The sequence below is a fragment of the Oncorhynchus nerka genome, linkage group LG14 (assembly GCF_034236695.1).
Source record: "Oncorhynchus nerka isolate Pitt River linkage group LG14, Oner_Uvic_2.0, whole genome shotgun sequence".
In the NCBI taxonomy this organism is placed as follows: domain Eukaryota; kingdom Metazoa; phylum Chordata; class Actinopteri; order Salmoniformes; family Salmonidae; genus Oncorhynchus; species Oncorhynchus nerka.
Genome location: NC_088409.1, coordinates 68,616,879 through 68,643,626, shown reverse-complemented (window position 1 = coordinate 68,643,626; position 26,748 = coordinate 68,616,879). Strand labels below are relative to the sequence as shown.

Below are 26,748 nucleotides of genomic sequence, written 5' to 3'. Positions count from 1 at the left end.
GTCACATATATTCTATTACATTACTATATAAGTTCTATATAAGTTCCATATGTAATTCTATGGTCCATGTATTGTAAGTCTGTGTATTGTAAGTCTGTGTATTGAACTGAAGCCGTTGTTCATCTCATAGAGATGCTCCAGGAGAAGGCCTCAGCTGTGACGGATGACAGTGTGACTGGGGTCCAGCCTGGAGGGCCCCCAGATCTCAGCCCTGACTCCTCACACTTGGGCCTGCCTACAACTCCTAGCACCCCCCAGGGCAATGAGCCAGACCAGGTAATCATGGGTATTGTAGGCTCTCAACACAGAGCCAGAACCACAACTGCAAAGGTTTTGTATGTTCAGACGTTTCTTATTCTTGGAAATGGCCAAATGGGTATGTGTCCTTGCTCTCAATTTCAATAAATGTTGATTTGACAAAATTATTGGCCAAATTACATCGTGGGTGTTTTTATTTCTAGTCAGTGGATACCCTATCAATTGGGAATGATTTATTGAGAATGAACTTTAACTTAAAAATGCAGATGGTATAATCTGAGTTGTCTATAAGCCCACAACAGGTTGCCAACCCTCATGGCTGTCTCTAACTTTCTCTATTTAGAATATTGAGAACATCAAGGTTCTTCTTCATGAGAGGGAGCTGTGGAAGAAGTTCCATGAGGCGGGAACAGAGATGATCATAACGAAAGCAGGCAGGTGAGTACCTACAGTTCATATATCACAGCAATACATGGGCTATACCATATTAGTAGACTAGCACAACACATTATATACTACACTGCACTATGCTAAACTGTACTAGACTCATCTGAGACTCTCCAAAAATATGGGTTACTTTTGCTAATTGTGTAGCTGCTTTCAATAGTGTTAAAATGTAGTCATTACGGCACCTCCATTTTGAGCAGCTATGACCATCTGTTGGAGCTAAGGCAACCAATTACACCATGCTACAGTTATGGCACCCTGGGTCTCAGGTAGTGGTAGAGTCGTCATGTCTGCCCCAGTGAATATCTAATTGAAAACACAAACCCACAGTCCTGCTCTGTGTGTTAGATTGAATGCCGCCCCGTGGATTAGACAGTCTGGCCCTTAACCTGGACTTTAACCAGAAGATGACTAGATGCTTTCTAACTAACCTCCGCCCACCCCTCATTCCTCACAGGGGCTTTTTTCCCAGTCCAAAATGTAAAAGGTCACCACAATTTTTCTTTAATGCCGCATCACTGTGAAAGATGGGCTTTCCCTTGTCCAGCTGATAAAGTGTGCTGAGAATTCCTTAAAACCTTTGAAGGGCCCGGCCTCAGAGTGACGCTTAGCTACGCAGCTCCGCCAGCTGCACTCAGCTGGAAAACTTGACTGACTAGGCTTATCCAGTCAGTCAGCCTAAGAAGCCAGAGAAAAGCAGGGCGTCTTCCCAAATGGCACTCTGTTCCCTTTATAGTGCACTACTTCTGACTCAAGCCCATGGTGATCATGAATAGGGTGCCGTATGGGACGCACACCAGGTTTATGTTGCTCCGTAATGGAGCAGGAGAAGCTACAGTACGTAATTCAATCATTCTAAGAATGAACTCTGTCTGAACTGATGTGAAGTATAAAATGTTATTGAAAATAAAAATGTATTGTAAATTTAACCACTTGTAGGCCTCAACACAGTGGGTGAGAGTTGGTTTTGTTGAGAATGTTATAGAAAAACTATAGGTGCCAAAATCGTAATCTGAATCTCTATGCAAAAATGACGAGTAAATATAGCAAGGCTGCTTCACTGCTACACCAGCTCTAGCTAGACATTTTGCTCGACATTTTGCTCTCTAACAGACATATTGTTGTTCAAGTTGCAGCTGAGACTGCCAAAACAATTCAATGCCAATTTATCCCAGCAGAGACTTTTTCATAGAGGAATCTGGAAGGAGCATCAAGCAGTGGTGCTAGGTGCTGCTAGATGCTAAAGGATCTGATGAGCTAGCAGGTTTTAATCAGTGTCAGTACATGAAGGATGAATGAATGAACAAATTAATAAATGAATGAATGAAGGTTCTCAGGACAGTGAGAGGCCAACACCCTATAGAGGGCGGGCAGTGTCCGGTCAGCACTCATTGGAAGGGGCAGAGTGGCAGGACTAGGAAGAAGTTATGGCTGTGTCTTTAGACTAGACCATGGGTTGGGAAACATACGACCAGTTCAGCCCTTCAGCTTCTTACAGTGCAGCTTGACCTTCAGCCTCTTACAGTGCAGCTTGGCCTTCAGCCTCTTACAGTGCAGCTTGACCTTTAGCCTCTTACAGTGCAGCTTGGCCCTTAAGCCTCATACAGTGCAGTCAGTGAACTCCTGACTGAGGAACGTAGATGTAGTTTGTTATTGTGAGTGCCACAGTCTCAGTCTTAATCCTTGCCCTTTAACATACCCAGGCAGTGCTCCAACTCTCCCCTCTCTCCCTATCTGTACACACGGTGCTCCTTCTCGCCTCTCTTTCTCTCTGTACACAGTCCGTCAGTGGGAGCGGTGGTGGAGGGGTGATTAGAGGACCCCGGCGCCCGCTTTCAGCAGCGTCTAGCGGGGCCTGGAACGCTCCATCATCCCCCCGCCACTCCTTTTGATCTCCCTCAGTGCTGGAGGTTCCCAGAGACTGGATGGGATTCCCAAATGGTACCATATTCCCCATGTAGTGCACTACTTTTGACCAGAGCCCTATGGGCCTTGGTCAAAAGTAGTACATTATAAATGAAATAGGGTACCATTTGGAACAGAGCCTGGATAGATCCCTGGACTGGAGGGCCTAGGAGGCAGGGAGGCTCCTAGTGCTGAGCTGCTAGGAAAACAGCTGGCTCACGCCACACAAACACACACCCACACACTGACACTGATATCATACACATTCTCCATCTCTATTTCTCATTCTCTCCAGTCCTCTACACACACAAACACTCTCTCAGACACGCACGTGCACAGAAAACGCATGCCTTGGGATTATGTGGCAATCAGCTGGTCCTGACTGCTCCTGAGTTTTGACAGGCACTCACTTTAACAAATGAATCCCTATTCCATTGTTCATGCATTGTCATATTCTGTTTTGGATGACACAAAGGCATGCTTTTGAGTAAAGTGCTGCACTTCAAGGGGATGGACAGTACAACTTGGATATTTTATCATGGCTGTTTGGCAGCTTTGCCATGGAAACCACAGCATCTGTCATCAGGCAGGCTGAGGTGGCTGAGCCATTGAGGTCCCCGATTAGCCATTAGACATGCTATGTGATCCAGTGTGGGCCCCCTCGCAGAGCTGTGCTGTGTTACCCCTTCGTAGAGCTGAGTCTTTTGGAAATGGACTCAGATAGGGAGATGGTAATTCTAGGGCCCGATTGAACAATGTTTCCACAGTAACTGAGGGGTTACTGTACACCACTATTTCGATCGAGTCATGTCTTTGTGGGAAAATGGAATCATGGAAGTGCTGAAAAGCCAAAAGCAATAATGGTAGGGTGGGTTACATAGAAATAGCCTTATATCCTTCTGGAGACCGCCTGATCTATTGACACAGGCCTCAATATGGGCCTGGTTGGATGGTGTGAGTGGGGCTGGGATGAGCTGCAGATCTGTTTTGGATGTTCCCCTCAGATTAAAAGGTCTTTCTGTGAGCATGACACCAGGACTGATCTCCTCACTGATTGGATTTGGAGCCTGAGAGAGACGGAGAGAGATTACCTGCCTTCAATCCCCTCTACTGTACAGGGCGGGTTGAGTATTTACAGTAATGTGATCCATGAACAAAACTTTAGCTAGGGCTGCTGTCAGGCCAGAAAGATCTTGGATGGGTCCTTTGAAGCCTTGTGCGTTAGCAACAGATAGAGGCTGAGTCCCAAATGGCACCCTATTCCCTACATAGTGCACTACCTTTGATGCATCCAGAGCCTTATGCTTGGCCTGCTTAGGGGGCCAGCTATCTGCCCGCTCTTACACTGATCTATTCAGAGAGCATGTCACTGTCAGTCTTTCACAAGTGTGTCTCACACTCCCACTATTTTAACCGGTTGTCGGTAGAAGGGGAAGCAGCAGATCAACTGTACTGGAGTACAGACCCTTTGACCGACCATTCTCTCAGGGGGTGATGCGGTACGATGACAAGTCAGATGTACAAAGTGCTGTCCTATCCGAACCGCCATTAAAAAGCACTTAGGGGTTTATAAGGGGTGCTGCAGATCCCTTTGCAACTTTTTGCTTTGCAGATGGGATGAAAAAGAGGGCCGTTTCACAGGGAAGAGGTCACGGAAGGTAGGGGTATTCATGTGTTTTATGGCCTTGTCTGCTATATTAGTATATTCTGTCTATCATTCCCGAGTCTCTCTCTCTGAGATGGATGAGAGCAGGGAACTATTTTTTTGGCGGTGCTGCCGATGCACTCTCAAAAACCATCAGGTGAAATGTAGGAACTTACCACTGGGCACACCACGTCATTTCAACGTGGAAATGTGAGTAATGTTTGGTTGAAATGTTGGATCAATTCAATTTCAACCTTTATTCACCCCCTAAAAAAGACAGCCATAAGTTTGTTGAATTCCCAATGTGTTAGCACTATGCTTTCAACCATCTAAAAGCACAACCAAATTCCAATGGAAAAATAATGTCAGATTTTCCGTCGCTGTTATCTAAATGTATTATCACTGCGCTTTCAACCATTTAAAAGCACAGAAAGTTCAAATAGTAATACAATGTCAGATATTTTGAATTTATACAACAACTTAATGTATTATCACACTATTTAATCTAATAGCATAACCAAATTACCTGGATTGCATAAAAAGTACATCAATGCTGATTCTGCACAGATTATTATAGAAACTGTGTCAAGCTCCACATACCTGCAACCTTTGCATGCTAGCTTTCTATGACACATTTTACTTGGCAAGCCAGTTCAGAAGAAATTCTTATTTACAATGACGGCCTACCCAGGCCAACGGCCTGGATTCAAACCAGGTACTGTAGTGACACCTCCTGCACTGTGATGCACTGTTTTAGACCACTGCACCACTCAGAAGCCCATAAGAACATAAGAAGACATTTATAGTTACTGTAGACTAACTTCAAAATGTGGCCATGGATATGTTACTTATTTTAAGGTTGAATAAATACTGTTACATTAGTTTGTAAGACAGCTTTAACTTTAGTCTGTATTTCTGAATTACAAAAGTAATATTGTATTGTGTTTGGTGGACAACGCCACCAAATATCAACATTTTATGGATATCTAATGCTTGGATAGTGGATAGTTTCATCTGAGCCACTGGCTTAATCTTATTCTTTAACTTTTATTTTTGATTTAATTGGTGACATGAATCCAACATATAATTTGTTCATTTATTAACAAGTTAATGGGCTATTTACGGTATTACAAAAGTGAAAGACCCGATTCTGATTTAGGAACACCTTTCCCACACACTTCTCAGTAGTTAGTATTCAGACTTACCTTGTGTAGGCATGAAACAGGATTTGCAGGTGTGATTCCGGTGTGATTCCTTCTCATGCTGAATAAATGCAATTAAACCGCTGAAAACCCTCCCACTTGCTGGCCAACAGATTTTCTCGTGGAGTTTTCATTCAATAAGGTTTTCAGTACATTTACCTTAAGTCATCTCTTTAAACACCTTATAGATTTAATTTTATTCACAGATTCACTAGAATATATCCAGAGAACGTGTTCAGAATATTAGAGATCATGAAAGAAAGTCATCTAAATATATGCATATTCTTCTACGTTTCGGCACCAATTGGTAGATAAAAAAAACTCTGATCTTATAGATTATTTAGGGTTAGGAAGTATTTAGGAATCATAAAAAAACAGGATAGGAGAGCATTTATGCACGAAAGAAAAAAGACAGTGGTTTGATTAATTCTGAAAATGTTCACATTCAGTTCTTCAACCCATGGTAATGTTGGAAGATTAGTGTACATAGAAATATAATAGAGAGAATAGTGTACAATAGCAGGCTATACCCTCGTCTATTGCCTGCACTAACCATGGAATTGTGTGATGACACAGCCGAGTATTGCACCATGCATCAGGTTCAAACTGTTACGGCTTGGTCTGCGCTTTACTCCATAACGATTTAAGTAGCCTACATGTCTTTAAATATATATATTATCAACTGTTACCAATGATCCTCAGCAACAACCACATGGCTGTAAACAAAACAATGGAATTAAATGGAATGATAATGTAGTCTATACCAACTGAAGGGAATTAACAGTAAGTTACCCAGTAGTGGGTAATATTTAACCTGATAGAAATAGGATACAGAGAATGTGGGGTAGCCTATAATTAAGACATTTGAGAGTGCCCATCCCTGCAAGTTAAAATGTCTTTCAATTTAAATTCTGCATTTCATAATCTTTACTGTGGGAAAGTTGATACGTTGATATGCTTCAGTTTGCTGCCATATGACTGGTTTCACATTTGTCTCCAGCGATTATAAGGTAAAATATATAATTTATATTTACAATTCTCTGATTCAAACGGATTACTCATTTACCTAGTTCTTATCAATAGCTCTCATCAAGTTGTAAATTACAGTGCATTGAGAATGTTGTTATTTGTATCAGGAAATAATGATGCTTTTTCCACTTGGAACCGGTATGTTGGCTAGACATTATTTATGGTTTCTTTGCACATAAATGTGGTGGAATTATGAGGGAATTAAGTCAAGGTCAGAATACGGCATATCAGACACACCTTTGCCACACCTTCATTTATTCGATCCCCACCCAAAATAATAGCGGGTGAATAGCATGCTTAAGTTCAAATTCAGTATATGCGTAGAGAGAAAAGGGCATAAAAAGGGAATTATATTCCATTTACGCGCTTAACGCGGGTTGGAATCAGCCCCATATTGAATTGTGTTTTGTTGTCAATGCAACCAAATATCAACATTTGAAGGAAATGTATATTTTGTGCCGCTGACTTAGTCTGGCTTTAATTCCAGTTCATCTACAAATTAATTATTGATTTGTTGGATTCACGTCTCCATCTCAATCAAGATTCAAATTGAAAGAATAGGACTAAATCAAATCAAACTTTATGTAAAGTGCATTTAATGTTTGACTTGATTTCAAATCAAATCTAATTGTATTTGTCACATGCGCCAAATACAGTGAATTGCTTACTTACAAGCCCTTATCCAACAATGCAGTTAAAAAATTATAAGTGTTAACAAAGTTCAAAAAGAAGAAAATAGAAAAACAACAAATAATTAAAGATCAACAATAAAATAACAGTAGCGAGGCTATATACAGGGGGTACCGGTACAGAGTCAATAAGTGAGGGCACAGGTTAGTCAAGGTAATTGAGGTAATATGTACATGTAGGTAGAGATTGCTGGAGAGGAGGCAGAGGTCCCATCATGTTATAATACTGCTGAATGGAGAGGAGGCAGAGGTCCCATCATGTTATAATACTGCTGAATGGGGAGGAGACAGAGGTCCCATCATGTTATAATACTGCTGAATGGAGAGGAGACAGAGGTCCCATCATGTTATAATACTGCTGAATGGAGAGGAGGCAGAGGTCCCATCATGTTATAATACTGCTGAATGGAGAGGAGGCAGAGGTCCCATCATGTTATAATACTGCTGGAGAGGAGGCAGAGGTCCCATCATGTTATAATACTGCTGAATGGAGAGGAGGCAGAGGTCCCATCATGTTATAATACTGCTGGAGAGGAGGCAGAGGTCCCATCATGTTATAATACTGCTGAATGGAGAGGAGGCAGAGGTCCCATCATGTTATAATACTGCTGAATGGAGAGGAGGCAGAGGTCCCATCATGTTATAATACTGCTGGAGAGGAGGCAGAGGTCCCATCATGTTATAATACTACTGGAGAGGAGGCAGAGGTCCCATCATGTTATAATACTGCTGGAGAGGAGGCAGAGGTCCCATCATGTTATAATACTGCTGGAGAGGAGGCAGAGGTCCCATCATGTTATAATACTGCTGGAGAGGAGGCAGAGGTCCCATCATGTTATAATACTGCTGAATGGAGAGGAGGCAGAGGTCCCATCATGTTATAATACTGCTGAATGGAGAGGAGACAGAGGTCCCATCATGTTATAATACTGCTGGAGAGGAGGCAGAGGTACCATCATGTTATATTACTGCTGGAGAGGAGGCAGAGGTCCCATCATGTTATAATACTGCTGGAGAGGAGACAGAGGTCCCATCATGTTATAATACTGCTGAATGGAGAGGAGGCAGAGGTCCCATCATGTTATAATACTGCTGGAGAGGAGACAGAGGTCCCATCATGTTATAATACTGCTGGATGGAGAGGAGACAGAGGTCCCATCATGTTATAATACTGCTGGAGAGGAGGCAGAGGTCCCATCATGTTATAATACTGCTGAATGGAGAGGAGACAGAGGTCCCATCATGTTATAATACTGCTGGAGAGGAGACAGAGGTCCCATCATGTTATAATACTACTGGAGAGGAGGCAGAGGTCCCATCATGTTATAATACTGCTGGAGAGGAGACAGAGGTCCCATCATGTTATAATACTGCTGGAGAGGAGACAGAGGTACCATCATGTTATAATACTGCTGGAGAGGAGGCAGAGGTCCCATCATGTTATAATACTGCTGGAGAGGAGACAGAGGTACCATCATGTTATAATACTGCTGGAGAGGAGACAGAGGTCCCATCATGTTATAATACTGCTGGAGAGGAGACAGAGGTCCCATCATGTTATAATACTACTGGAGAGGAGGCAGAGGTCCCATCATGTTATAATATTGCTGGAGAGGAGACAGAGGTACCATCATGTTATAATACTGCTGAATGGAGAGGAGACAGAGGTCCCATCATGTTATAATACTGCTGAATGGAGAGGAGACAGAGGTCCCATCATGTTATAATACTGCTGGAGAGGAGACAGAGGTCCCATCATGTTATAATACTGCTGGAGAGGAGACAGAGGTCCCATCATGTTATAATACTGCTGGAGAGGAGACAGAGGTCCCATCATGTTATAATACTGCTGGAGAGGAGGCAGAGGTCCCATCATGTTATAATACTGCTGGAGAGGAGACAGAGGTCCCATCATGTTATAATACTGCTGGAGAGGAGGCAGAGGTCCCATCATGTTATAATACTGCTGAATGGAGAGGAGGCAGAGGTCCCATCATGTTATAATACTGCTGGAGAGGAGACAGAGGTCCCATCATGTTATAATACTACTGGAGAGGAGGCAGAGGTACCATCATGTTATAATACTGCTGAATGGAGAGGAGACAGAGGTCCCATCATGTTATAATACTGCTGGAGAGGAGACAGAGGTCCCATCATGTTATAATACTGCTGGAGAGGAGACAGAGGTACCATCATGTTATAATACTGCTGGAGAGGAGGCAGAGGTACCATCATGTTATAATATCATGTTATAATACTGCTGGAGATGGAGAGGAGGCAGAGGTCCCATCATGTTATAATACTGCTGAATGGAGAGGAGACAGAGGTCCCATCATGTTATAATACTGCTGAATGGAGAGGAGACAGAGGTCCCATCATGTTATAATACTGCTGAATGGAGAGGAGACAGAGGTCCCATCATGTTATAATACTGCTGAATGGAGAGGAGACAGAGGTCCCATCATGTTATAATACTGCTGGAGAGGAGACAGAGGTCCCATCATGTTGTAATCCTTCTCACCCCCTTAAAAGATTTAGATGCACTATTGTAAAGTGGTTGCTCCACTGGATGTCATAAGGTGAATGCTCCAATTTGTAAGTCGCTCTGGATAAGAGCGTCTGCTAAATGACTTAAATGTAAATGTAAATGTGAGATAAAGTGACTATGCATAGATAATAGACAGAGAGTAGCAGCATTCTAAAAATGGTGTTGGCGGGGTGCAAATAGTCCGGGTATTTGATTAGCTGTTCAGGAGTCTAATGGCTTGGGGGTAGAAGCATTTTGGACCTAGACTTGGTGCATACCGCTTGCCATGTGGTAGCAGAGAGAACAGTCTATGACTAGGGTGGCTGGAGTCTGACAATTTTTAGGGCCTTCCTGCCTTTTGTCGTATTCTTTAAGTTAGATTTTTGGTTGAGGTGGACACGTGAATCCAACATATCAATGATTCATTTGTAGAGAAACTGGAATTAAAGCCAGACTAAATCAGTGGCACAGATGGACCTATCCAAGCAGAAGATACATCTCCTTTAAATGTTGATATTTGGTTGCATTGACAACCAAAGACTGTTCAATATCCAGTTTGTCTACAAATGAATCATTTATATGTTGGAGTCACTTCTAATCATTAATATGTTGGATTCACATCTCCATCTCAACCAAAAATAAAAGTTATAGAATAGGACTAAATCTAGTCTAATCAAACTTTAGATGCACTTTAAAAAAATATGATTTGATTTAGTCCTATTCTTTAACTTTTATTTTTGGTTGAGATGGAGATGTGAATCCAACATATTAATGATTCAATTGAAGATGATTTGAAATCAACTAAAGCTTGAAACTCTAAGTGTACATGTATTGGATATTTAAGCAATAAGGCCCAAGGGGGTGTGGTATATGGCCAATATATCATGGCTAAGGGCTGTTCTTGAGCACGATGCAATGCAGAGTGCCTGGACACAGCCCTTAGCCGTGGTATATTGACAATATACCAAAAACTCCAGAGGTGCCTCATTGCTATAATAAACTGGTTGCCAACTTAAGTAGAACAGTAAAAATAAATGTTTTGTCATACCCATGGTATATGGTCTGATATACCACACCTTTCAGCCAATCAGCATTCAGGGTTCGAACCACCCAGTTTATACTTTTAGTTGAACCCTGGGTTGAATTTGAACAAAAGCTGCTCTGTGCCATCGTCTTGGAACGCCTTACAAAATACTTTTAAACTGGAAGAACATGCCCCGATTGGTATTTTTAAATCACTGATGAATGATCTTGAGACTGATTCCCTGACCTGTCAATGTTTTTAATTAGCTGTTTTTATTTTTTGTTATACTCTTGTGAATTCTATGGTTTTTACTAGATTACTTGTAGTTTTTCATGTTGTTTGTCTGTAATTTTTATAATGACTTGGTGCTCCCATCTTGGCCAGAACGCTCTTGAAAAAGAGATTTTAAATCTCAATGAGCCCTTCCTGGTTAAATAAAGGTAAAAAAATAAAAAATAATAATAATTTAAAAAATAAAGAAAATAATTTTTAAAAAGCTGTTGATGACTTTGCAAATGCTATATAGGCCTAAATAGTGTAATTGATGATATACAGTATGGCTTATAAAGTATATGGTTACATTTAATTTGCTCTGTTAAAGCTATCCCTTTGAATGACTTCAGTAGCAACAGTGAATAGATTTAGTTATTTAGAGATTGCTCAGTATTCATTCTCATGATAGCACATTGGTAGTAGCCAGTGACACATATAAAAGCTAAACAGGGCTCGGATTGGTCAAAACCCTGGATGGGAGACCAAATGAATAGCAGTAGATAGATTAACTCTCCAGTAGGAGGTACTACCCAGCCTATAGTCTTCTTTCTGATAGTGGATATAATGTTTCAAACTTACATATTCAACATATTTGATACAAGGTTTGTCTATGTTGAACACTGGTTACAATGATGACAAAATTGTGGTTGAATTTCCACCCTCAAAACATACTTTTACATTGATTACATTTTTCAAATCCAATGTATTTTCCACGTAGCTTCCACACCACAATACGTAGACAAATAAAGTTGATTAAACCAGTTTGTGGTTACATACCTCCAACTCTGTGATCTACTGTGACCTCTCTAGCTCCTTACCCGTCCCAATCAGTCTCTAAGCCTGGCTTGAGCCGCTTTCTGAGTGCTAATCGTCCGCTCATCTGCCGCGGGGAGAACACTTTCCGTGCTGATGCTACACTCAGGGCTGACTTAAACCCTCCTGCAAAGCCGGAGAAGAGCCTCTTATGCATGTTTACCCTTTGCACTCAGCCCCATGGAGAGACACCTTGGCTGATTTTCATTAGCTCATCTGAAGAGGGAAATCTTTTCCAGTGTAAGGTAGCTAGGTGAGGGAAGATACTTAGGTGCTCAAAAAGCTTGGGTGACATCATTGCCCAAAGCGTCTTATCACCTTGATTCCCGTTCAACATCCCTCAAAGCTCCAAGGTGTGAGGACAGCATGAAGACATAAGGCATTAAATAAACCTCCGTATTTACGGGTCTTACGATACTAAAGGTGCTTAGAAGCTAATGGCAGGTCTTTCCAAATTGGATCAGGATGAGGTGACTTTGTCACCAATAACTAAATGCTGACCCAATTCGTGTTTGAGTGAGTTGGGGAGCAAGCATTAGGTCTAGTGGGTATTATGGTGGGTGGAATCATCATTAGGAAATGTCTAATTTAATGTAAGACCCTTCTCTTGTGTCCTTCACAGGAGGATGTTCCCCAGCTACAAGGTTAAAGTGACGGGCATGAACCCGAAAACGAAGTACATCCTCCTCACAGACATTGTCCCCGCCGACGACCATCGCTACAAGTTCTGTGACAACAAGTGGTGAGTTTAGTCAGAGACACATTTTAAAAAATGTGATCCTTTATTTAACCTGGAAGACCCTTAAGGAATCTACTTTATGAGGGAAACCTGGTCACCAAGACAGCAACTATACAGTCAATACAAAAATGTACAGTTGAAATCAGAAGTTTACATACACCTTCGCCAAATACATTTAAACTCAGTTTTTCACAATTCCTGACATTTGATCCTAGTAAAAATGCCCTGTCTTAGGTAATTTGTGATCACCACTTTATTTTAAGAATGTGAAATGTCAGAATAACAGTAGAGACAATGATTTATTTCAGGTTTTATTTCTTTCATCACATTCCCAGTGGGTCAGAAGTTACCATACACTCAATTAGTATTTTGTAGCATTGCCTTTAAACTGTTTAACTTGGGTCAAATGTTTCGGGTAGCCTTCCACAAGCTTCCCACAATAAGTTGGGTGAATTTTGTCCCATTCCTCCTGACAGAGCTGGTGTAACTGAGTCAGGTTTATAGGCCTCCTTGCTCGCACATGCTTTTTCAGTTCTGCCTACATATTTTCTATAGGATTGAGGTCAGGGCTTTGTGATGGCCTCTCCAACACCTTGACTTTGTTGTCCTTAAGCCATTTTGCCACAACTTTGGAAGTATGCTTGGGGTCATTGTCCATTTGGAAGCTTTAACTTCCTGACTGATGTTTTGAGATGTTGCTTCAATATATCCACATAATTTTCCTTCCTCATGACCCCATCTATTTTGTGAAGTTCACCTGTCCCTCCTGCAGCAAAGCTCCCCCACAACATGATGCTGCCACCCCCGTGCTTCACATTTGGGATTGTGTTCTTCGGCTTGCAAGCCTCCCCCTTTTCCTCCAAACATAATGATGGTCATTATGGCCAAACAGTTCTATTTTTGTTTCATCAGACCAGAGGACATTTCTCCAAAAAGTACAATCGTTGTCCCCATGTGCAGTGGCAAACTGTAGTCTAGCTTTTTTATGGAGGTTTTGGAGAGGTGGCTTCTTCCTTGCTGAGCTGCCTTTCAGGTTCGGTCAATATAGGACTTGTTTTACTGTGGATATAGATACTTTTGTGCCTGTTTCCTCCAGTATCTTCAGAAGGTCCTTTGCTGTTGTTCTGGGATTGATTTGCACTTTTCGCACTAAAAAGTACATTTCATCTCTAGGAGACAGAACACGTCTCCTTCCTGAGTGGTATGGCGGCTGCGTGGTCCCATGCTGTTTATACTTGCGTAATATTGTTTGTACAGATGAACGTGGTACCTTCAGGAATTTGGAAATTGCTCCCAAGGATGATCCAGACTTGTGGAGGTCTGCAATATTTTTTTCTGAGGTCTTGGCTGATTTCTTATGGTTTTCCCATGATGTCAAGCAAAGAGCCACTGAGTTTGAAGGTAGGCCTTGAAATACATTTACAGGTCCACCTCCAATTGATTCAAATTATGTCAATTAGCCTATCAGAAGCTTCTAAAGCCATGACGTAATTTTCTGAAAGGCACATTCAACTTAGTGTATGTAAACTTCTGACCCACTGGAATTGTGATACAGTGAATTATAAGTGAAATAATCTGCCTGTAAACAATTGTTGGAAAAATGACTTGTATCATGCACAAACTAGATGTCCTAACTGACTTGCCAAAACTATAGTTTGTTAACAAGAAATTTGTGGAGTGGTTGAAAAAATTATTTTAATGACTCCAACCTCAGTGTATGTAAACTTCTGACTTCAACTGTACATATTAAAAACAGACAATACAGCAATGCATACAATACACCAGAATAGAAAATATACATAGACAATTGTAAAATCCTGCCAAAAACCTTGTCAGAGTGGTTCTTCCAGTTTGCAGTATTGCTCAAGTTCTTCTCTAAGCTCAGGGCTTAGATTAGTAACATCCTTAATGGTTGTTATGAGAAATCCACCTACTCATCTCTGTCTCAGATGCTGCTTGGCTTTAGACCTCAGGAGTCAGGGATGTTTTGAAATGGAAAGGGGGGTCAAAAGAAATGGGGAGGTTAGGGAGGGAGCGGTGAGCTTAAGGAAGGTGAAAGTAGCTATTATCTTCTCAACCCCACAGCTTCACCCCCACCACTCAGCAGAGGCCTTCCTCTCACCATAGGAAAATAATCACCAACGCTGTAGAGTAGACATTAACGGTGGGTGCAAATGAGAGAGACATATAACACTCTCAGACAGTTTTATATGCTTCAGGTGATGCTGCCTCCCACATACAGTATACACACAGACACACAGTATACACACAGACACACAGTACACACATGCGCACACACACATACACACACACACACACACACACACACACACACACACACACAAACCCCAGGCAGAGGGCCCTCTTGAACAAAAACTTTACATGCTGTGACATCATTATGCAAACCAAATTAATGGAAGGGTAGAAATGACCACGTTTTCTGCATTATATTCTTTATTTACACCCCCCCCCCCCCCTTACAAATGTCATGTTGGATAATGTAACGTTGTTTCATGTGGAACCATACAGCACCAAAAAGCATTGTAACCATAGTAGATCTCTTTTTTTGCACTATATAGAACCCTTTTTTGAAGGTTAGATAAAGAACCATGCTAATACAGTTCTAAATTGAAGCTTTATGTTGCTATAAAGAACCCTTTCCTATAAAGCACTATAAAAAGGTTCTATATAGCAGAATCCTTTTTAGTGTTATGATTACAACCCTTGATGGTTCTTTATAGAACCTACCTGGAGAAAGCTTTTTTTTTATATAACCATAATCAATCTCAAAAGTTCTCCAAATAACCTTTTGAAGAACCATACAGGGTTATTTTTTTCTGGTTAGCCCTATTATAGTGTTACAATTCCATAGGTTTTATTGTTGTGTTCATTGACAAGCTTAATCAGGTGTGCTAGCTCTGGAATGGCCTTGTGTCAATTGAGAACTGTTGCTTCAGTCAGTGGTTCTCAATTCTCTCCTTAAGGACCCTTAAGGACATCAAGGCCATACATGAGTCTTTCACAAAACACTGTCATTGGCCATAGTCATTTTCAATATGGCATAGCAAAAAAGATGAGATAAACTGTAATGACACTCGGTTTTACAAAAAGAGCAGTGCTCAAACCACGCCCCCAACATTTCTAATGATCCGCCACCCTTTAATTAGCACTAAAAGAGGAAAGAACCCTTTTTTGACTCTGCTAATTACAAAAAAAAACATTTCACGGCTCAAAGGGTTATTTGGGTCAGTATGGTTCCACATAGAACCATCACCCTTCACAAAGAACCCTTGAGGAACCCTTATTTTTGTGTGTGTGTATTGGTTAACAACATTTTCTTTGTGTTCAAGACCAACATGTGTGATGTCCATCTCCAACTCATCTGTTCATTCGTTCATTTGTATACATTCATTGATGGAATGGAGAGATGGAGTATGAGTCCAGGCACTTGCTGCCTTCAGCAAGCAGCCTAAATTGAGTCTGTTGTGGTTGAATAATGAGGAAAACCGACAGGTTTCTGTCAATTTAATCACTGCTCTTGTGAAAAGGAGCGCCTGGCTGCAGAGAAAATCACCACTTCTCAGAACGAGAGAGAGAGGACACAAAAACAGTATGATGATCATCGAAATCTCTAGTACTGTAATATTTTTTTTGCGACAAGTCTGTCCACAGACAGCTTTGTTGTTATTGAGGTCATGTTATAATATTATGTCAAACCATGCATGCTCCTTGAGCACAGCAAGAGCAGTGCCTCATGTCTCAGTTGCTGCTCTAACTAAACTGTAGCTGCGGATTGTCATTAGCAAGCTGCCTGCTGGGCTGTACCCGCTGTCCTTCCATTGACCCTATACCTTGGGTGATGCCGGTTTTGACTAGATGGGATACAGCTTATGTCACATTGACCAGAACAAGGGCCTCCTGAGTGGCGCAGTGGTCTAAGGCTAGCTGTGCCACCAGAGATTCTGGGTTCAAGACCAGGCTCTGTCGACGCCAGCCACGACCAGGATTCCGATGGGGAGGCACACAATGGGCCCAGTGTCGTCCTGGTTAGGCGAGGGTTTGGCCGGCAGGGATGTCCTTGTCCCACCGTGCACTAGGGACTCCTGTGGCAGGCCAGGCGCAGTGCATGCTGACACGGTCGCCAGGTATACAGTGTTTCCTCTGACACATTGGTGCGGCTGGCTTCCAGGTTAAGCAGTGCAGCTTGGCGGGGTCGTGTTTTGGAAGATGCATGGCTCTCGACCTTTGCCTCTCCTGAGTCCGTACAGGAGTTGCAGTGATGAGACAAGACTGTAACTACAAATTGGATACCACGAAAAAGGGGTAAAGAATTGACTTTTCGTAACATTGAGTCTGTTGTGGTTGAATAAGGAGGAAAACCGAAAGGTTTCTGTCAATTTAATCATTGCTCTTGTGAAAAGGAGCGCCTGGCTGCAACTTACGCAGCAGGTTAGGATAATTAACGTAGCAGGTTAGAAGAATTAGGTTACGGTTAGGGTTAGCTAAAATGCAAAACCAAATCTACTTTGAACTCAATTTGACATAATCTGTATTCCTCTAGCCATAAGTAGTGATGCCACCACAGCCTGCCCTTTGCCACTGCCCACCGGAGCGGCATCAATCATTAGCACTGCCAGCCGTGCAAATGACAAAACAACCATATCCAGGGTAGGGTGTACTGACACCAGAACCCTAGTCATGCCAAGAAAACCCTAATCGCAGGGCCCATAGTCAGAAGTAGTGCACTATGTAGGGAATAGGGTACCATTTGAGACTTAGACAAAGTCTCCATAAAATGTACCACCATGCTTTGCTTTCTCCAGCAGCCATTTTTTTTAATGGCCATTTGTTCCAGATCTTTGTGGGATGGCCTGGGAGGGCATGGAATCCCAGCGTTTGCCAGTGTGGTGTTCTGGATTCTCTCAGCGACACCTTGGAGGAGCGTAATTAGCATTGATGTTACGGTTGAAACAACCACCAGCACCTCCAGTCTGAGAGAATGGTTCCTATAGCCCATGGAGTGAGGGCTGAAACGGCTGTAATTTTTTATGATTACTGACTGTAGCTACATGTGTTTAGTATAAAAAGGGATCCTTAAGTCTCAGTGGCCTATCAGTGAGCCTGAATGGAGTCGTGTGGCTGCTGGAAGATTTGGCCATGCTGTGACAATATGGTTTGGTAGATCACAGGGCTACTGGGTTGTATATGGCTGCAGGATTACCGCAATGGCTGAGTCATCTTGGCAGAGTAATGCCCATTGGTTGCTGCTAGCCAAGGGGTCTTTATGATGTTGCACATTAATTTGTCTCTTCATCACCCTCTCACCTTCCCACTCTCGTTCTTCTTTCTTCTCCTCCTTTTTCTACTCAGGATGGTGGCAGGCAAGGCGGAGCCAGCCATGCCAGGGAGGCTCTATGTCCACCCAGACTCCCCAGCTACAGGAGCCCACTGGATGAGGCAGCTGGTGTCCTTTCAGAAGCTAAAACTCACCAACAACCACCTGGACCCCTTTGGGCATGTGAGTGACCCTCAGTTTACCTACCTACAGCATCCCTGCACACAGGCTAACATTCACTCAAATCAGTGGCTGTCGGTGCATTTAAGATGAGGGAGGATTATATATATATTTTTTAATAAGCACAGCCTTATTTCTATTATAGCATATTGGATGACTGTCATTCATATTCCATTCACCCAGTTCAATGTAACAGTGATAGGTTTAGGCTACTACATGATACTCAAATTTTCCCTGTACCCTTCATGACGTAGATGCACAGGTTGAGAGAAATTTGAGTAATCAAGGTGACAGACAGTGACACATTCACACTGCCTTGCCTGCATCTAGCTGATCTAGGGTGTAATCATTAGTCCAACAGTTGCAAATGAGAGTTTCTGTTGGACAAATATCACTGTTTCGTTCCGTTTGCTTCCATTGAAGAAACCTTTTTAAACAGAATCGGTGCAATGAATAGACCCCTGGTAACACGCTAACAGTTCACTTTCATAGCACACGTGAGCACACGTGATACACCTTTTCCCTTCGCTTGTGGACTTCAGTGCACAGCACATCAGCTGTCTGACACCAGACGAAAAAACCTTCATATCATGACCGCTAAACCACTACACACAGCCAACATCATTGCCACGTCATAGTCAACTAGAACTACAAGAACTAATGCTTTAGTAAACCCAGTGTACAGTAAGAAAGTAGTTTAACAGTTACACCGGCGGACCCCGGTGGCAATAAATGAATAAAACCAAAATCTTACCTTGACTTGGAAGAGTTCCAGTGTTGGATAGCCATAGCCAGCTAGCTGACATAGCATCCCTCTCTGTTTGAGTAGGCTAAACTAGCTAGCTGCATTTACTAGCGAAGTGAAATAAAATTTAAAAAATACAACCAAATATAGCTCTCTCTCTCTCGCTTCTCCTTAATTTTGGAAGAAATTAATTTGTTCAAAACTGTTCAACTATAGTCTTTCTCTTTGAGGAAATTACTCGCCACATTTTATGCACTGCACTGCAGTGCTAGCTAGCTGTAGCGTATGAATCAGTAATAGATTCATTCTCTGATCCTTTGATTGGGTGGACAACATGTCAATTCATGCTGCAAGAGCTCTGATAGGTTGGAGGACGTCCTCTGGAAGTTGTCATAATTACTGTGTAAGGAGCTGAGAACCACGAGCCTCTTAAGTTTTGTATTGAAGTCAATGTACCCAGAGGAGGACAGAAGCTAGCTAGCTTAACTTAGTGTCTGTAAACAATTACCTGTGTCATGCACAATGTAGATGTCCTAACCAACTTGCCAAAACTATAGTTGGTTAACAAGAAATTTGTGGAATGGTTGAAAAAATGGTTTAAATGACTCCAACCTAAGTGTATGTAAACTTCCGACTTCAACTGTAACAGTACACAACTAAACTATGGGTATATGCTGGACAATTGCCAAACAACAACAGGTACTTTGGCCATGTGACCTCACACTTGGCCCTTAAAGCCACTTAGTTCTTTGTCATCGAGCGAAGTGCTCTGCTTGTCACATCACTTGGCCCTGCTGATGCAACTGATCAACAGCTTGACTGCTCTGAATAATGTCAACAACATCTATAATCTTTAAGCTCAATTAACTGTAAAGGAATAGAGAGAGAGTGAGAGCGAGGGGGATGGTTAGCTACTGAGGCCTCACAATGTAGGTCACATCCCAGGAAGGCACTGGGTCATTTCACACAATATAGCTTCTCACTTCTCTTGGCCATGTAAAACAAGAGAGGTGACTGGATACGGCTCATTTAGTAAAAACTACACAGTGGATGAGACTTCAACAGACCGGTGTTAAAACAACAGCAGGATAGAGCGTTTTTTAACAAGAGACTGAGTCATGAAGCTGTCTTTATGGAAAGCGAGGGAGAGAGGAGAGGGAAAGAGGGAGAGAGGAGAGAGGGGGAAGGAGTCGAGAAAAGATGGCCGGAGTGGAAAAGGAACAGAGGGTGAAAGAGGGAGTGAAGTGGAGGGAGTGACAGAGAGAGAAGAGAGGGAAAGAGAGAGAAAGCATACGAGAGAAAGTGAGTGTCTTGCTGTGACGGCGGCAGCAGTGCTGCCCAGAGGAACTCTGAGCAGGCTTGTCCAAAGCCATCCCGTCAGAAGGAGAACTCATTAGGTTCATAACCTCTGGGATCAGCGGCGAGGCCCGCTGTCAGGTTGAGTCCGCCGCCTGGATAGTGATAAGGGCGAGTAATGAGGACAGAGAGAGAGAGGGGCCAGGTCTAGCTAAGCCCTGCTGATGGCCATAGAACAGCCAACACCAGCAGGGGAGCCAGAGCCTCTCCTCCCTGCCCTGCATAGCACTGGATCCACCACCCACCTGACCCACTAAACCAGGGGTGTCAAGCATACGGCCCATGGGGGGTTAAATCCAGCTCGCTAATAATCACTGAAATGAAAGTTAGACAGTCAGGGAGCATTGAAAATATTTTCAATGCAGCCCTCCGGACCTCATTGAAGACTGAATGCATTCTCCGGTGAAAAATTAGTTTGACACCACTGCTCTTAACTGACCCACAGCCAAAACAAAACAGCCTGTGAATTAAGTGAGCTAATGACAGTCAATGACAGACTCTGTTGTTTGTGCATTTGAGAGTGTGTCTTTTCAAGTGTGTTTATATATGTGAGAGTATGCGGTCTGCATGACTGTGTGTGCAAGTATGTGGGTCAGCATGGCTGCTAGTCCAGCCCAGATCAGGATGGCCATCAGCTTGATTCAACCCAGGGGTCTCATATCTATGACAGACCTTCCCCTTTCTGACCATCCCCCACAAACTCTGCCCTGCCCTTCCCTTCCCTTTGCTGCTGACCTGCTCAGCATCAGCAGTAAAAACACTATCACTGATCTGGGATCTGGGCTCCCACTGACCCATGCTACTGTTGACCAAGAGATGGTCCAAGGAATCACTCCTGAAATGCTGTCACTTCCCAGCTGTCACTGAGTGTCTTGGTGTAAAAACCAGTTAGCAGACTGTCTGGGGCTGGCATTTTCACCCACAAGATAAAAGAGAGAATGCATGATTTGGTTCTGGATTGATCCAAGGAAGGCTTGTCCTGCTCAATGCAACCAGACAGAACAGAGAGAGTCAGACTCCTTCCTGCACTCCCTCCAGACAGACACTGGCCAGACTAGCAGACTAGACAAAGGTCATCACCAGAGAGTCTCCAGTCAACCAACCAGTAGCTTATCTCTATCCGTGTTCTGCCTCAGGTCTCTAGGCAGCCAATGAACCAATTGTTTATCTCTGTCTGAACCTTGCCTCAGCAAAAGGGTGCAAAGGCATGTGAGCATTGGGCTGTTCAGGGTGCAACTATAACCCTGGCTGCCTGTGCCCTAATAACACAGGAGGCTGCTGAGGGGAGGACGGCTCATAGTAATGGCTGGAATGGAGTGAATGGAATGGTATCAAACACATGGAAATCATGCGTTTGATGTTATTCTTTATTTAACCAGGTAGGCCAGTTGAGAACAAGTTCTCATTTACAACTGCGACCTGGCCAAGATAAAGCATAGCAGTGCGACAAAAACAACAAGAAAGAGTTACATATAAACAAACGTACAGTCAGTAACACAATAGAAAAATCTATGTACAGTGTGTGCAAATGTAGAAGATTAGGGAGGTAAGGAAATAAATAGGCCATAGAGGCGAAATAATTACAAATTAGCATTAACATTGGAGTGATAGACGTGCAGATTATGATGTGCAAGGAGATACTGGGGTGCAAAAGAGCAAAAAGATAAATAACAATATGGGGATGAGGTAGTTGGGTGGGCTATTTACAGATTGGCTGTGATCGGTAAACTGCTCTGACAGCTGATGCTTAAAGTTAGAGAAGGAGATATAAGTCTATAGCTTAAGTGATTTGTAGCGATGTGTTCGATACCATTCAATTTATACTGTTCCATCCATTACTATGAGCCCATCCTCCCCAATTATGGTGAACCGGCCCGCCTGTGCTTGATAGTCTTAACCCCACTCTGTGGTAGCCTCCTGGAGGGGCTCGCCTGTTAAGACAATGCCCTTGTACTACTGGGCCGTGAGTCTAGAATGTAGGAGAGGAGGTGGGAGTGGGGGAGAGCTTGATGCTCATCGGCCCTGACAGAGCTGCACTGGAGATAACCCTTGCTCCAACCCTGCTGACACTCTAGTGAGCACGTGGCTAGGCTACTGGGCTACTCTGAGCAGACTGGTGCAATGTGCTAACCTAGACCCCCCCAACCCAAACATTGAGCACGCTCCACACATGCTGATTGATGCACTATACAGTTGCAACTCAAGTGTGACAAAAGGGTGCCCACTTTTCAGTATCAACACATTGAACTACAGTATATTGTCAAATTTCCACATGTATGGACAAAGTTGGGCATTGTATGCCCACTAATGCTGACTCCAATAGTATTAAAATAGGCCTACCTGCTAAAAAGGCTAGCCATGGAAAACCTGAGCATCTTAAGCACCCCATTCACACTATGAGTCTATTCAAGTCAATACAATTACATCACTTGGAATTTAACATCTAGGCCAGGGTCAACCATTCATTTAAATGAGGAACAACTAGCCTTAAAAAATAAATAAAAACATCTGAAACAGTCTTAAACCTGTGGTGGTGTCTGGTCATTCACCGATGCCACTAAGAGGACTGTGTGCTGTGATCGACTCAGCTGTCGTTCGTCTGACCCTGTACTTTCCATCTTTCCCCCTGATAGATCATCCTGAACTCGATGCACAAGTACCAGCCTCGGCTCCACATCGTCAAGGCCGACGAGAACAACGCCTTTGGGTCTAAGAACACAGCCTACTGCACTCACGTGTTTCACGAGACAGCCTTCATCTCTGTCACCTCCTACCAGAACCACAAGGTACAGTATGTGTGCCACCTGCTATCTGATGTTCAACGTCTGCTGCACACACAGTCTGACACGTTTCTAATGTCAGTAATACGAGAGCATGTCTTCAAAACACTATCTGCAGGAGAAATGTTCCAAATTATAGAAAGACTATTTTTGACGGAACCTAGCTGCACATTTCATGATGAGTCTCAAGTGCAGTGACAAGATATGTTGCTGTCTTCTCAGATAACTCAGCTGAAGATCGAGAACAACCCGTTTGCCAAGGGTTTCCGTGGCAGCGACGAAGGGGACCTGCGTGTCTCCAGACTCCAGGGGTATGTTCTGTATGTTTATGGGAATGTGCCACTCAATAAAAAGTATATGGAATACTTACTTTATCATAGAAACAATTTTTATTTTGGGACAGTACATCATTCCTTGGAACCATTTGTTCCTTTTGGAACTTGTTCCATTTCTTCCTTTATCTGTGCTTGCTTCCTTTAATACAGCACTCTCTGCTAAGTAGAATCTGTAACGCAAGTATTGGGAAGTGGTGAACTACATTTAGTTCAACTATTGATTTAATTCAATTTTGCAGTAGCTTGGTCGTAGTTGAACTAAATTCAAATCTTGGTAGTGTTTTACCATGTAGTGGTGAAGCTAACTACTGGAACTACAGACAAGCTTTTTTAACAAAAATAAAATATCGGTAAAGTAGGCAAGATTTTTAAATTTTTAAAAATGTATTTTTAATTTTTACATCAGACCTGCCTAATTCTCACTTTTTGTGTTTAATAGGCTAAATTACACATTCTGTTAACAGCTGGCTCCAGAGTGAACTGCTCTTGCAATTTGTAGTCTGACATTTTAGATTTAGAAGTAGTTTGGATGTAATTAACCACTTTTTCTAAGTAAATTTAGTTAAGTAAGCTATATTTTTCTTAAGGGTAGCTTTTATGTAGGTTAACTTCTTCCAGTATGAATTAACTGGTAGCTTGATAAACTATATTTTCAGAGTAGCTTCCCCAACACTAACACTAACGCTAATCCTTCTGTTCTTGTGTTCCCTTCTTCCTCTCCGTAGAAAAGACTACCCAGTGATTTCTAAGAACTTGGTTCGCCAGAGGCTCCTCTCCTCACATGGTCACCGGACGGGGAAGCTGGGAGCTGGGGTGCACCTGTCGGGGCACCCCCAGGTCCTCTCCCACTACCAGTACGAGGGTGGGGTGCCCCTGGGGAACTCAGACCACCAGGAACACATCTCCAATTCCTTCCCTCCAAGCCGAGAGCCCAGCCTGCTCTACCACTGCTTCAAACACAGAGGTGGGTTAGCTACAGGCCTACCTGAACATCTCCACACCTGTCAATCACAGAAAATGGGCAGTCCTCATTAGTCTTTCAGAAAACTTTGTTGTCTTGCAACACATCTTTTGGTGCTACACATCAATATCACACAATATAAATGGCTTGGTACACAGTTCCAAACAGTATAAAGAAGCATCATAGGTCACGAGGTTGATACTCAGTGATGATGATTTAATCTTAATTTCTTTACAGATAACACCAGGCACTTGGAACTGGGTTGTAAACGGCCATATCTGGACACAGCACTTCCAGCAGTCTCAGAGGAACACTACTTCTGCTCTCCTCCCACCTACGAGCCTCCACTGCTGTCCCACCCCTATTGCGGTGAGGCCATAAGCTCCAGGGAGGCCTGTATGTATGGAGGGATGGAGGGAGAGAACGGGCACGGGGCTGGGGGTGCTGACGACCTGGCTCCCCCCTCTCTGAACTGCAACATGTGGGCGTCGGTGCAGCCTTACCCGCGGTACAGCGTGCAGACAGTGGAGGCTGTCCCCTACCAGCCCTTCACTGCTCACTTCACCAGTACTGCCACCGCCACCTCCGTGGTGCCCCACCACACCCCCACCGGACCCCCTCGCCCCCAGTCCGACATAGGAATTTACAGTCCAGCCACAGCACAGCGAGGCCTGGCCACCATCCCCTCGTCGTCCTCCATCTCGTCTTCCTCTCCACCGGTTCCTGGTTCCAGGGGTAGCAGGCCGGTGGTCCATCCTCCTCTGTACCACAGGAAGCCTGGGTCTCCTCTCCGTCCTCACAGGGAGTTCTCAGCCTTCCCAACACAGAGCACCCCCATCCATCCGGGACCCGTCCTACCAGTACCAGATGGGGCAGAGCAGTGTAGGGGCCCACTGGAATGATAGCTAGGGCTAGGGAGTGCTGTGTGGCTCCTGAGGCAGCGGCGATGTCCACCCATCCGGTCAGTTCAGAATCAGCCAGCCAGCCAACTTTGAACTGCATGTGAGGCATCTGAAATTAGATTATGTTGAAATACAGCCATGATGACCATGATGAAGCCATAGTAGTTTAGCATGAGGAGAAGCAGATCAGAGTGACCAAACTCCAATAGAAGCCTACATCTGCCTAAAAGATCTGCGCCTTCAGATCCATGTTGTCCTGACTGGAGGAGCATTGTGCCTGTGATGATGATAATGAGTATTCCAGAGGAAGAACCCCTCTATAGAATTATGCAAAGCTTGCCATATAATGGCTTTAAAAAATCATCTAAAACGTTCAATGTCAAACTGCCAAAAGGAGATGTGTTCAGCAAAGTGAAAAATATCCATTATGCCTTTGAAGTAGTGTGTTTATGGTAAAGATGGACAAGTACCAGTAATGAATTGATTAAGGTTTCTAAGAAAAACATTTCAATGCAAAACTTGATCATATTATTATCAGCAAACGAGTGAGTGGGACATGGATGTGTATGTGTAAAGAGATTGAAGTAACAGGCCAAGTGTTTTGTTGAAACTTTGAGTAAAGCCTTCATTTAATTTTGCCATCTCTGCTTGTATTGAGATACTTTGCCAGTTAGAAATCTGTTGAACTTGTAAACATGGGCTGCAGGTAAACTACACAACAAGCCCACCCATGCAGTCCATTTGAGCAGAGCTTAAGTGTGTGTAGTTCTAGATCTCATCTTCAACCATACTCCTCTGCTAGCCATATTGTAAGCTAGCGTGACACTACTAAGCATGAAGCCAAACGGCCCTTAGTTAGCGGTAACCCAAGTCTTTGAACCACAATAGGGCAGTAATCGCTTAGCACTTTGGCTCCAAACCTGCGGTCCGTTCCGAAGCAGCCTTCCCGCCTGTTGAAGTGAGACTTCAGAGAAGGTCCCTGGCCAACCAGATGGGAGCTTAAGGAATCATTGTTAAGCCAACACTAGTGCAGAACACAGAGCTTCTCACAAATCCCAGCCCCAAATGACTGCGTTGGAAAAATCCTTACAAGACTGCAAATGTAAAACAGCCCGAGTGGGGCGGGCGAGGAGCCACATTGTGAAGTCAAGCTGAGCTGAACTGAAGTAGGGACGACTGGGTAACATTCAGCCCGGCCTGTCTGACCTTGACAAGTAGGAATGGGTAATAACAGAACAATATGGTGGGTCTATTACCTAGCAGACCCACATTATCTCTTCATTATTACATTTGTTTTCTCGATATAACTTCTTTGAATATTTCTTTCTCCCAAACATGATGAAATAAATATTTGAATGCCTCCCATTGTTGCTTAGCGTTATGTAAAACAAATAAACAGTCAACAGAGTACCTTTGCGGATGTATTGCACTGGTAATAATAATGGTAATGGTTATTACCTTGGCTATCTTGGATTCAGTCTGAATTTAACTTCCGTCTATCCTCCACTAGCACTTACTTGTCATTGGTGATCTAAGGCTCACATCAATCATTACGGGCGGCAGGTAGCCTAACAGGTTAGAGCGTTGGGCCCACAGATATATA

The 26,748-nt window shown here is 43.2% G+C and overlaps 1 protein-coding gene and 1 long non-coding RNA gene across 3 annotated transcripts; both read left to right on the top strand.

Annotated features, from left to right (window-relative positions):
* The first annotated feature begins 132 nt into the window (after window positions 1-132).
* tbx4 (T-box transcription factor 4) lies at window positions 133-26,486 on the top strand. Its single transcript, XM_029672653.2, is given in 9 exon segments — window positions 133-276; window positions 602-696; window positions 12,435-12,554; window positions 17,922-18,069; window positions 22,801-22,953; window positions 23,170-23,258; window positions 24,008-24,246; window positions 24,481-25,073; window positions 25,075-26,486. Coding segments are annotated over 9 exon segments (1,659 nt in total). The 3' UTR covers window positions 25,153-26,486.
* Window positions 7,916-9,676, top strand: LOC115136829 (uncharacterized). 2 transcript variants are annotated; one of them, XR_010465673.1, is made up of 4 exons: window positions 7,916-8,721; window positions 8,843-8,885; window positions 9,120-9,322; window positions 9,459-9,676. It is a non-coding gene; the product is annotated as an uncharacterized LOC115136829 (long non-coding RNA). The 2 variants fall into 2 exon arrangements; XR_010465672.1 differs by having other exon boundaries at window positions 9,120-9,400.
* Window positions 26,487-26,748: the final 262 nt, after the last annotated feature.